The 13,197-nt window shown below is 38.2% G+C and overlaps 1 protein-coding gene across 1 annotated transcript; it reads right to left on the bottom strand.

Moving 5' to 3' along the window:
* Nucleotides 1-3,398: 3,398 nt before the first annotated feature.
* On the bottom strand, nucleotides 3,399-13,192 carry LOC135463613 (ras-related protein Rab-20-like). The gene is made up of 5 exons (XM_064740949.1): nucleotides 13,048-13,192; nucleotides 9,583-9,676; nucleotides 7,949-8,005; nucleotides 7,219-7,331; nucleotides 3,399-6,056 (listed from the first exon to the last, which is right to left on the bottom strand). The coding sequence occupies exons 1-5, from the start codon at nucleotides 13,080-13,082 to the stop codon at nucleotides 5,711-5,713; spliced, it is 645 nt and encodes a 214-aa protein (XP_064597019.1). The 5' UTR covers nucleotides 13,083-13,192; the 3' UTR covers nucleotides 3,399-5,710.
* Between the last annotated feature and the right edge of the window lie 5 nt (nucleotides 13,193-13,197).

The raw sequence follows: 13,197 nt of genomic DNA, 5'->3' as shown, positions 1-13,197 counted from the left end.
TGACTTCAGATATAACACCCAGTTATAGTGTATTGACACCAGACATGACACCTGGCCATAGTGTACTGACACCAGACATGATGCCAATTCATAGTAAACCAACAACATATTGAGGAGTTTTTAGTCTCCAAAAAGATGAACTAAGCCAAGAAGCCATGAAATAAGAGCCTTCCCCCAAACTTTCCCACACGCTCCCCCCAAACCCCATCCCCCAAACTTTCCCACACCTCATCCCAAAACTTTCTCACACCCGTCCCCCAAACTTTCCCACATCCCATCCCCCAAACTTTTCCACACCTTATCCCCCAAACTTTCCCACACCCCATCCCAAAACTTTCCCACACCCCATCTCCCAAACCCCATCCCAAAATTTTCCCACACCCATCCCCCAAACTTTCCCACACCCCATCCCCCAAACTTTCCCACACCCCATCCCCCAAAAAGAAAAAAAAAAAACAACAGCTAAGCATATTGAGATACAGTGTATTTATTAAACTGATTTCACTCGTCAACACAAGCACTGGCAACAGTAATCATTCTAGTGACCATTATCATGTTGGGTTGGCTTCTGTTACTGTGCCAAGCCCTCATCCTAGGAAAAACTAATATGGGAAATATATTGGTAGAAACTTGTGAATGTGTTATAAAGCACATCTACATGATATGTACATTTATATATAGATATACAGGTATTTAAAAAAGATATACTGTACATGTATTTTAGGACTGAGATAATCTTCAGTTTTCCTTGCCACAGTGGGATAGGTTGTGGGGTTGTGGCCAAATGTACTGGCTTATTGAAGAAAAAAAAATGGCTCTTTGCAAAGCTGGCACAATCGGTATTCAGCCTTTATGGCATGACACAATTCTGAGAGATCCTTACAAATGTGTGTGTACAAGTAGCAACAAACATAAAACAGTAAATTAGTACAATCACACTGAGCCAAAATCTTGAGTTCAATCTTGCCTATCAAATTTCTTGCCAGCTCCAGAAATGCAAAGTTAGAGACTGAGCATCAGAAAGCCTAATTACTACTAGCTTAATGTTGTAGATTACATGGTACTAACAAAGTTACAGGCTACATCTTGTTAACATTGTCATAGAGTACATGCTGTGAACAGTATAACATTTATAGATTACATATTGTCAACATTGTAACAGATTACAAGTCATTAACATTGTAACACAATACATGTTACATGTACCAAGTGTTACAGAGTACACTTCAAATGCTCATATGAACATTAACAGTGTAACAGAATACATGTTACATGTACCAACAGTGTAACAGAATACATGTAACATGTACCAACAGTGTTACAGAGTACACTTCAACAGTGTTTCAGATTACAAGTTTTATATCAACCATGTTACTATTTATTTATTGGTGTTTCTCAAGAATATTTCACTTGTATGGCCACAGCCAGCATTATGGTGGGAAGAAACCTGGCAGAGCCTGGGGCAAAACAACGACCATCTGCAGGTTGCTGACAGACCTTCCCACGTACAGCCAGAGAGAAAGCCAGCATGAGCTGCACTTGAACTCACAGCGACCAGAGAGTTGGTGAGAGGCTCCTGGGTCATTCTGCTGCTAACAGATTACATGTTATCAACACTGTAACAGAATACACCTTATCAACAGATAAACATGGTTATCATGGGAAGGAAATGTCAGTACCAAAAAAGTATTTCACGTTTCACATCATTCACATCCACTTTGTAGGGTTGATGTTTTGTGAAGTTTGATTATTTTTTGTATCAAAAGTGTCATTTTATGTTCTTTATGTGCCACTGGATCCAGTTTCACAAAGCGATGTATGGCATTTTTTTATTGTACATTTGTCATACGATATTTTGTACCATTTTCATTATTACCATTTTCCTATATATGTACCTGTTTGACGTTATTGTGACACTGGGCCTTGAAATCCAGTAATCAAAAATAAAAACGGCTTTATCTTTAACGACACCATAAACTGCATTCCAATTGAGCACTGGATGTTTGTGACAAACTATACAAGTCAATTAGTGGCTCTGTTAATTAAGACAATTAACTTATATACATAAAAACCTGAATGATTTGATACTGCTTATACATCTGATAAAAGAAAATTTACAACACAATGAATCTTTGTCCAACAGATTTGCCTCCCCATGCCATCCGTATTCGCTTCCAGGAATGACACCAGAGGGTAGATGAGATACGTTACTAATGCTTCAAAACAGGTGTAGAAATTTTTGTATGAATACTGATCAGACATGTCAGATGAAAAATATAGGTTATATCATAAAAAATATTTCAATATTTCACACTGCAAAAGACACATGTATATTTGTTCCCCCCAAAAAACCAACATTTTGCATAGACTCTCCAATCGCATGATGCCTTAGAGGAAAAATAACAGAAAAAGAATGCTATCTACACGTACGCATAAAAACACATATTCTGGATAAAAGTTAACTCTAACTGATGAATGTCAAAGGTCACGCTTATCACCACCAAAAATGATTTCAATTACTGCACGAAATGCCCAGACTTAACACTATGACAAGGTGTGGTTTTGTTATCAATCCCTCCGGAACAAAATATTCTTATGGAGCGAGTCATGACATTATAACAACAGATGTTCATCATTTCATGACATTCCCGGTGTTGTGTTGTGACATAAAAAATGGCAGAATACCATTTTAGGGATTAAAATAGAGCATTTCTTTATTTTATTCACATTCATTCACTTATTATTTCAGGTTTAACACTGCGTCGGATAATATTTCATTTACACTACCTTCGTTTGTTTAAAGGGGTAGGAAGAAAAAAACCATCAGGCTTTGGCACGTAACTTACAAGCCTTCACATGTGTGAGACACATAGGTGAACACCATATTGATACAAGGGAAGTGATCTCCGCTGATCTTCATGTAAGCTGACCTGAATGGCTTTATCACATGACCACAGCTGTATACCATATTGATACAAAGGGAAGTGATCTCCAATGATCTTCATGTAAGCTGACCTGAATGGCTTTATCCCATGACTACAGCTGTATACCATATTGATACAAAGGGAAGTGATCTCCAATGATCTTCATGTAAGCTGACCTGAATGGCTTTATCACATGACCACAGCTGTATACCATATTGATACAAAGGGAAGTGATCTACACTGATCTTCATCTAAGCTGACCTGAATGGCTTTATCACATGACCACAGCTGTATACCATATTGATACAAAGGGAAGTGATCTACACTGATCTTCATGTAAGCTGACCCGAATGGCTTCATCGCATGACCACAGCTGTATACCATATTGATACAAGGGAAGTGATCAACACTGATCTTCATGTAAGCTGACCTGAATGGCTTTATTACATGACCACAGCTGTATACCATATTGATACAAGGGAAGTGATCGACACTGATCCTCATCTAAGCTGACCCGCATGGCTTCATCACATGACCACAGCTGTTAACCTCTTTCTGCCAACAAGACCCCCAGGACTGGTGGGGAACATCAACGTGTCTTCAACGTAGTTTTCAATGTAGAATTATGGCGTGCAAGATTTGAACTCATTTAGGAGACATGATTCACAGTGCACGTGCGCAATTTAGGCAACGAGTGGGAGAGTCGTATGCAAATGACCCAGTGCATCATTAATGACCTGAGCTACACAATGCCTTCTTGTTTAGCTCATTTCAAGCTCTCACAACAAGCAAATCTGATTGGGTTATACCAGTTTGTCTACTCTAAATTACTTTTCATGAAACTCTCTGTTTGAAATTATTTTAGTCTATATCGTCTCATGCTGAGCATCAAGTATTTGCTCCATCTTTCTGTGAAATGCACTATCAAGGGACACCACTCCGTTGTCACAATGCCATATGATAACTCATAAAACCTGCAATTTAAAAAAAAAAAAAATCCTGCAATGTAAAAAAAATAAAAAATCCTGCAATGTAAAAAAAATAAAAAATCCTGCAATGTAATAAAGATTTTAAAAATCCTGCAATGTAAAAAAAAAATGAAAAAAATTCTGCAGTGTCTTGCAGATGTCCACAGCTTGGTGTAAAAGACTCAACCAGCAAACAGTATATCCACCTCAGCCCTAACTAGGCTAAAAGGCATTATTTAATGATCCCTGCATATAGCAAAGTAAAACTTACGCCAATAAAAGATAAAAGTTAATGTGTAACAAAAAAAAAAATACTTTCCTGTAACCCTACACATGCATGTTCTAATTTCATCAGCTTTAAGCTTTTGTGTTTTAATGTGTTGATGAAGGTGAAGTCAGCAAAAAAGGTTACTGAAATGAAAATGTAGGACAACTCTGTCTTATTACCATTATGACTTTCAAATGAAACAGGGGAGTTTTGAGTTTGACATTTTTTATTGATGAAAGTAGAAAAAGTCCACGTGTATCATGTGACCTGTGAAAAATGTTAGGCAACTACATTTGATCACATTCACTATAACACAGGTGTCTGAAAAACACGTCATTAAAAGTCACTTAGATTAGATGAAAGAAGGAGAAACTGAGAATCCAAACGTTTGGGAACTTGAGAAGTTTGTAATGGAAAGAAATGTCATATATGCCTATTGAAAAGGTGGGTGATCAGTAAATTAATATCAACAAAGTTTGCCTAACATTTTTCACAAGTCATATAACACGGTAGGACTGTTTTTACCTTTGTCGACAGAAGTGTTCCAACTCAAAACTCCCCTATTAATTGACAGTTCTCATGCTATTTATTGATGGCTACATCTTGTAGCAACAAGTCTCATGGTGTAAACACCGATTAAGGTGCACAGCTTTAATTTTGAGGAGTTTTTGCACTTTTAGACCAAGCCTGCTCCACAAAAAAAAAACAACTTGTGCTGATTACTTGTGTAATATACCCCTGCAGTACATTTCTATTTACTTTCCCTACCAATGTATATTGCTAGGGCAAACCCAATGAACCTAGAATACGCATCATTATGCAAAAACAAAAATATACTCTATTTGTTCTAATTTTTGGGACACCTGGCCTGCTCATTTTAGCCAGTATATATGTAATTGTAGCTGGAATAATAAGTTTCTTTCTTGCTCACATGGTCAGACCATCTAATGAATAACATACTCATATATTTACTTTTCCAAACGGCTCGTAACGAAATATAAAATTTTACTTTCGCACTATCCCCAATTATAGAAGAATTAGGGTACATTTACATAAATATAATTTCACTGCACAATTATAAAACTTCTTTTTCAAGGGCAAAATGGATGAGAAAAATTATGACATGCCAAATAACAAGTCGCATTATGCAGTCATTGCTCAGGACTTCATGGACATGAAAATATGACCATCTCTGGCTCACTTCAAAAAAAGGAAAAAAAATATATCAGCCTATGAGCAACCAGGGATGGATACACTAAGATTTCTATTTACATATACATCTACATGTAAGTTCTAATATATATATCCTATAAATGAAAGAAAAATAATTAAAATAAAATTAAAAAACTTGACATCAATAAAGGGAGGTCATCCAAATGTTTCTATCCACCAAACACATTTGGGATTTTGATCATGAGAAATAAACATGGTGTGGCTGTGGCTATGCCAGTTTTGATCTACATGTATTTAATTCTACTATCAAAGCTCCAACATGTACATGTATAAACACATCTAAGAAAAAAAAAGATCGAAATATCAGTGCACTTGAACTAACATGCACATCCATTCTTCTTAACAGTATCTGTCTTTGAATCTTTCAGATGAATGGTGTTTCCCTCCATTGATAGCTTCATTTCTTCTGTCAGTGGCAGGCAATAGTCGAGAATAAACTCAAACATTTTCTCCACGCTTTCCCCAGTCACGCTGGACGTCTCAAAATAAGGGATGTGCTTCAGCCTGTCTTTAGGTATGTGCTCGTTGATTTCACTGGCAAAGTGTTCCCCTTCTTCAAGGGTTATCTCCCTTGAACCTGGCTTGACCAAGTCTAATTTTGTTCCCACGACAACTCGAACACACTTCTCATCAGCGGCTTCCAACAGGGGAGTGAATCGTGCCCTTATACAAAAATTTACATACTTAAGTGAGAATTTAAATACATACAAAATGATCTAGATATTAACATTAGAATTCAATCATTTATTTGAGAATTTGATCATTTATATAAGAATTTAAATATTTGAGTAAAGTAAGAATTTAAATTATTTGAACAAGAATTTAAATAATAAGAATCTCAATATGTGTCATGAGTGAAACATGAGTGTGGTTAGTTAACCTTGACACAAGAGTGCAATAAAAAAATAATATTTAAACGTTTCAATTTATTTATTTGTCTTATTTAATGCAATACTAAAGAATTTTTCTCAAATATGATGGTCGTCACACACTGGAAAAGTTTCTCAGTAACTTCCCAATGTTCTGTGGTTTTCTACACATAAAACTGACAGGCATGGTGTAAGTGAAAAATCTTTGATCCTGATGTTAAACAACAGTCGCTTAAATAAATAAATAAATAGAGGGTGGGAGTGAGTTTTATGGATGGAAGGAGCTGGAATCCTCAAGGAAAATCCTCAAGAGTTTTACAGATGGAGGGAACCAGAATGCTCAAGGTAAATCCTCTTGAGTTTTTTGGATCGAGGAAACCACAACACTCAAGGTAAATCCTCATGAGTTTTATGGAGGGAGGAAACTGGAATGCACAGGTTAAATCCTCATGAGTTTTATGGATGGAGGAAACTAGTACCCTCAAGGTAAATCCTCATGAGTTTTACAGATGGAGGAAACTGGAATACTTAAGTTAAATCCTCATGGGTTTTACAGATGGAGGAAACTGGAATACATAAGTTAAATCCCCCTGGGTTTCACCGATGGAGGAAACTGGAATATTTAAGTTAAATCATTGTCAGTTTTATGGATGGGGGAAGCTGGAAGCATTCTTCAATGAAAGATTACAAATGGTACAACGGCCACATCTTTATGTCACCAAGTTCCTGCAAACAGCCGGGAAATCAATAAATTCCATCATTGCGCAGGTTAAAATATAAAATATTTATATATATTATATATCATACTTGTTACTTCATTTTAGTTACTGAATGGCTGGGCACATTTGATCATTGCCAAATAACAAACACATTGACTATTCTAGCCATTAATCCCTATCTTTCTGAAAATGTTTTTGTTAACTTTTATAGATTATTAGATGTACATGTATACATACCATAACGACTCAAATGTCTTTCCTTCTCTGATATCATACGCCAATATGGCTGCTCCAGCACCACGACAGTAAAATGACGAGAGCCCAGAGTATTTCTCCTCACCTGCTGTATCCTGTGCCAAAAGTTGTGGAGAACATAAGTATTCAACAGAAAGCCTTAAAAGCAAAACTATACTCTTACTTACAGAGACTAGGGAAGTCTCACATGAATTCAAATCAAACCTTCAAAAACCACCACAGTGTCGTTGCCATTGTAATTATCATTGTGCGACTGAAACTGATTTTATTATCCATGTACAAATTAATAAATAAAAAAAACAAATTTCCTTTCTATTTAAACCATTCTTAATGGTACTTTGGATTTATCCTTGTTTTTAACATAAAAAAAAAGATTGTGAAGGTGATTATGAGATAACGAAGTCGTAGACATTTTCCTGAGAGTGATGTTGATGAAGTGGATAATAATGATGTTCATGATGATGAAGATGACCAATTTAATTGATAACCATGTTGATAATGAAGCTGATGTTGAAAATAACTGATAGAGATACTGATGATGATGCTGCGGATGATGATGAAGTTGACAAAGATGTCAACTGACAGTGACGGTGATGATGATGAAGAAGTTAAATGATAGTAGCGGAGATGAAAAAGTTAACAAAGTTGGTGATTTCTCGTGTTCATGTGAGAAACATGTTTGTTATAAATGTACATGTAGCTTATAGCTTACCCAGACAGCTACATTGTACGGCCCCCACTGCTTGAGAAAGAAAGAGGCTCCAATGGTCTGTTAGAGAGAAAACATACAAATCAGTTGAGAGGACATTAAAAAACTGTCCTTGAAACTTATTATCCATTTTATAGGTTTTAGGCCCCCTCAGGCTTAAGGGGGCCTCCGTGGCTCACTTGGTTATCACTCTACCGCAGGGTAATGACCCAGAAGCCTCTCACCAATGCGGGCAACGTGAGTTCAAGTCCAGCTCATGCTGGCTTGGTTGGAAGGTCTTTCAGCAACATGCAGATGGCCATGGGTTTGCCCCGGGTTCTGCCCAGTTTCCTCCCACCATAATGCTGGCTGCCATCATATAAGTGAAATATTCTTGAGTACGGCGTAAAACACCAATCAAATAAATAAATCAAATCCTCAGGCCGTTATTTATTCCTCTGTAAACATCGTATGGAAACCAGGGAATAATGTGTTTTACTACTTTTGTATGTAGCACATACAAACAGATAAACTGAGAAATCTATGGCGAAGTTCAGTAGTACAACAGAATGGGAGACAACTCCGTCATGTCTGCAGTGAATGAATGAATGCTTGAGATTTAATGCCATACTTAACAATTTTTCAGTCATATGACGCTGAGGAGTCATTAGGTGTCTGTATCTTGTGGTAGGGCAAGTCCACACTCCCTAAGCGCTGCCGCTACTGAAATATCATGCCGAAGACACCAGACATGACACCCCACCCAGTCACATCATACTGACACCTGGTCAACCAGACCTGTTTCCTTCCTCTAACCTCTCAGTGATGAGCGCCATGCGAGGCAGCAACTAGTACTCTTTGGTATGACTTTGGTAAGTCTGGAGACTTGATTTCAAGGTGGACACTCCAATCATTAGGTCACCAAAGCGGTGTCATGTATGCAGTGAGTGAGCCGTACTTGCCTTATCACAAGGAGCACAAATACAAATGATATTTCCCCTGACAGTGTTGTATCCACCACTCTACCTTGACACTAACAGGTAAAAATGACATGTGCCACTTTGTAGAACAAAAATATATTGTGAAACATTTATTTATTTATTTATCTGATGTACATGTACTCAAGAATATTTCGCTTATATGACATCATTTTTCAATTTCATGAGTTGAAGAAACTAAAATTCCTGAATACCTATATATATTGTCAAATATTAGTAGAAGGCAAGTGATGGTCAAGGAACTTCATGTAAGACCACCTCAATAACACAATAAGCTGTTGAGGCCTTACTGGCACCAAGGCCACAAGAACGGTGGAGTTGGGGAATTTCTAGGAATGCCTGTCCAAGGCTAAGTCTGAACCAACATCTCATGTTTTCTAGCAACTGAAGCATCGTAGCAATTTTCAACACAAAATAACAGTAAAGGAAACAATAATATTCAAGGGTGATCAGTGGGAATGAGACTCCATGTTTCAATTGTTGATAGACTTAAAAAAACAAAAAGCCACATGCAAAAATAGAACTCTCCTGAAAGCCCAATATTACAAGTCTATCATGATCATGTCCCCTCATCAACTTCTGTGAAGGGAGTGCAATAAAACAACCTTTTGTTTTGGTTCTTTCCTATCAGTCTTCCAGAACATGCAATTCACCACTTACACTTATTGTTTCTTCAAACTTTCCTTCGATATAGCGATGAACCAAAGTGGTTTTGCCAACAGCTGCATCTCCCAATATGACAACTTTCAAATCTCTGTAATTAAGAACAAAATTCAACAAATCAATTACAGGTCACCGAAGGTAACAGATATTAGAAACAGACTCTAATTATCTATTTTAGAAATGAACAAATTAGTTAGTGTTTTGTACACTGTCACACATAGAAGCATCAACATCTTTCTCAATAGGAGGTTGGCTTGACAGACAGTTAAGGTCATCTGCTTAAAAACAGCTTGCGTTCACTCCGTTTAAGCAATTTTGGGGTTTTCACAGTAATTGAGATAATTTTCAGTGTGATAAAGTTTGAGAGAAAAAAAAATCTTTCAACAGAATACTCACATGCCCAAAAATCAGCAAATTATTTGAAAAGTATTAAATTGAAAAATTTAAATGGATAAATAAGAGTTTTTGCTGTATGATTTATGAAACACCTGCTAAGTGCAAACTTCAGTGGAACAATATCATATTTAAAGTAAAAGAGAGCTAAACTATGAGGCAAGGTTCATTTTACAGATACCTGAAAACTATGAGTCATAATACTTTCATTCATTTTTTTCAGATTTTTTAAAGAGTTTTGAAAGGCATTCAAATGTTTGAAACCTATGGTGGGCTTTATGAGCCATGCTGACAGTATCTAGGAACTCAGATATCACATCACCTCTATGGTGGGCTTTATGAGCCATGCTGACAGTATCTAGGAACTCTGACGTCACATCACCTCTATGGTGGGCTTTATGAGCCATACTGACAGTATCTAGGAACTCAGATACCACATCACCTCTATGGTGGGCTTTATGAGCCATACTGACAGTATCTAGGAACTCTGATATCACATCACCTCTATGGTGGGCTTTATGAGCCATACTGACAGTATCTAGGAACTCAGATATCACATCACCTCTATGGTGGGCTTTATGAGCCATGCTGACAGTATCTAGGAACTCTGACGTCACATCAGCTCTGTGGTGGGGTTTATGAGCCATATTGACTGTATCTAGGAAGTCAGATATCACATCACCTCTATGGTGGGCTTTATGAGCCATACAGACCATATCTAGGAACTCTGACATCACATCAGCTCTGTGGTGGGGTTTATGAGCCATATTGACTGTATCTAGGAACTCAGATATCACATCACCTCTATGGTGGGCTTTATGAGCCATGCTGACAGTATCTAGGAACTCTGATATCACATCACCTCTATGGTGGGCTTTATGAGCCATGCTGACAGTATCTAGGAACTCAGATATCACATCACCTCTATGGTGGGCTTTATGAGCCATGCTGACAGTATCTAGGAACTCAGATATCACATCACCTCTATGGTGGGCTTTATGAGCCATGCTGACAGTATCTAGGAACTCTGACGTCACATCAGCTCTGTGGTGGGGTTTATGAGCCATATTGACTGTATCTAGGAAGTCAGATATCACATCACCTCTATGGTGGGCTTTATGAGCCATACAGACCATATCTAGGAACTCTGACATCACATCAGCTCTGTGGTGGGGTTTATGAGCCATATTGACTGTATCTAGGAACTCAGATATCACATCACCTCTATGGTGGGCTTTATGAGCCATGCTGACAGTATCTAGGAACTCTGATATCACATCACCTCTATGGTGGGCTTTATGAGCCATGCTGACAGTATCTAGGAACTCAGATATCACATCACCTCTATGGTGGGCTTTATGAGCCATGCTGACAGTATCTAGGAACTCAGATATCACATCATTTTTTTTCCCTGAAGTTCACCAGAAGAAAGGAATTTTGGGTAACATTATTTCAGTAATCTTTCACTTATGGGTAAAAAGAGTTATCCCAACATGTAGAGTCGTGATAAGAGTAGAAAAAGGGGCCTCCGTGGCTCAGTTGGTTAGTGCGCTAGCGCAGCATAATGACCCTAGAGCCCCTCACCAATCCGGTGGTTATGAGTTCAAGTTCAGCATGTATGCCGTATGTGGGAAGGTCTGCCAGCATCCTGCGGATGGTCTTGGGTTTCCCTCGGGCTCTGCCTGGTTTCCTCCCACCATAATGCTGGCCGCCGTTGTATGAGTGAAATATTCCCGAGTACGGCGTAAAACACCAATCATATAAATAAATAAATACAGTTGAAAAAATTTCATGTGATTTCAGAGTTTCTAACCTCTGATAGAATGGTCCATAAAGCCCACCTTAGAATTCCAATATTTGAGCACCTTTAACTCTTTTCACAAAATCCTAAAAAAAATATATGAAAGTATATTATGTATAGTTTCACGTGATCTATTTAGTGATACCTACTTTGATTTTTGGAGGTATTTTCCTTTAAAAACACTGTTTCAGTATAACAGCACTAGCACCTACGCTGTAACTGTTAGGCCCTTCACCCTGACCAAAGCGTATTCATATCAATTTATTTGTTTATTTGATTGGTATTTTATGCCGTACTCAAGAATATTTCACTTATACGACGGCGTCCAGCATTACGGTGGGAGGAAACTGGGCAGAGCCCGGGGGAAACCCACGACCATCCGCAGGTTGCTGGCAGACCTTCCCACTTACGACCGGAGAGGAAGCCAGCATGAACTGGACTTGAACTCACAGCAACCGCATTGGTGAAAGGCTCCTGGATCATTACGCTGCACTAGCGCGCTAACCAGCTGGGCCACCGAGGCCCCTATTCATATTAAGCACTCACTGTTTTGGCCACTGCTTCTACTCATTTAAGAACTTTGTTAGATAACTGGCAAAGATCCATGGTTTTTCTTAGCACTGCCATTTCCTCCATCCATCCACCAGACCACCGTCATACGAGTGAAAAATTTGTGGCATTAAAGGCATAATTTATTTCTTCGACTGAGTTTAAGGCCATATTTTACAATATTTCACTTATGTAGCAGCGCAAGGCATTATGGTGGGAGGAAACCGGGCAGACCTCCAGTGAAAACAGTGTACAAATCATGAGGCGGATAGTTTTGCATTTTTAAATTCAAACAAGAGCCAGATATATGTAAGTTTGGTTAATTACTTGACAAGAGAAGTTATTCAGATAAATTCATCACAGCAGTTAGTTCAGTTATATTTCAGTTGAGGTCTCTTTTAATCGATTTCTGGCAGGTAAATATCAGAAATCGTGGAAAATAGACCTCGACGTTTAACTCAAATGAACTAGACTGCCGATTATAACACCAATTAAACCTTTGGATAATTTCCCTTCAAAACAAATAATGTCGCTTTTGCGTTTGACCTGCAGGCAGTTTAAGACTGGGACACGGGGTAATGACCTCAACGTCATGCCTCATTGAACTTTTGACAGCCACAGTCCGAAGCGGACTTCTCCGACACTGGGCCTAATGACACGACACGAAATGATAACACCATCACCGTTCGTCGGACGAAATGAACAAAATACAAACTTACGCTTTTCGTTTACCGCTGGTAGGTGACGACGCCATGATCTCTCTTTTCGAAGGGCGTTATTTAAAGAAGAAATAACAAATACCCTCAAGTGGACTGATACATTCTAGCCTTGCGCTTCTCGACAACGAAGTCCCACCTCCCTGTGATGTT

The sequence above is a fragment of the Liolophura sinensis genome, chromosome 3 (assembly GCF_032854445.1).
Source record: "Liolophura sinensis isolate JHLJ2023 chromosome 3, CUHK_Ljap_v2, whole genome shotgun sequence".
Taxonomy (NCBI): Eukaryota; Metazoa; Mollusca; class Polyplacophora; order Chitonida; family Chitonidae; genus Liolophura; species Liolophura sinensis.
The sequence above is the reverse complement of the archived record's forward strand: the minus strand, read 5'-3'. Positions and strand labels throughout refer to the sequence as shown.

Bases quoted from the DNA above. Each gene is read 5' to 3' on its own strand.
- LOC135463613 (XM_064740949.1), bottom strand. From the start codon at position 13,082: ATGGCGTCGTCACCTACCAGCGGTAAACGAAAAGC. The intron at 8,006-9,582 runs GTAAGTGGTGAA...TCTCTCTAACAG, and splicing joins AGTTTGAAGAAACAATAAGT to ACCATTGGAGCCTCTTTCTT. The intron at 7,332-7,948 runs GTAAGCTATAAG...CTTTTGGCACAG, and splicing joins CGTACAATGTAGCTGTCTGG to GATACAGCAGGTGAGGAGAA.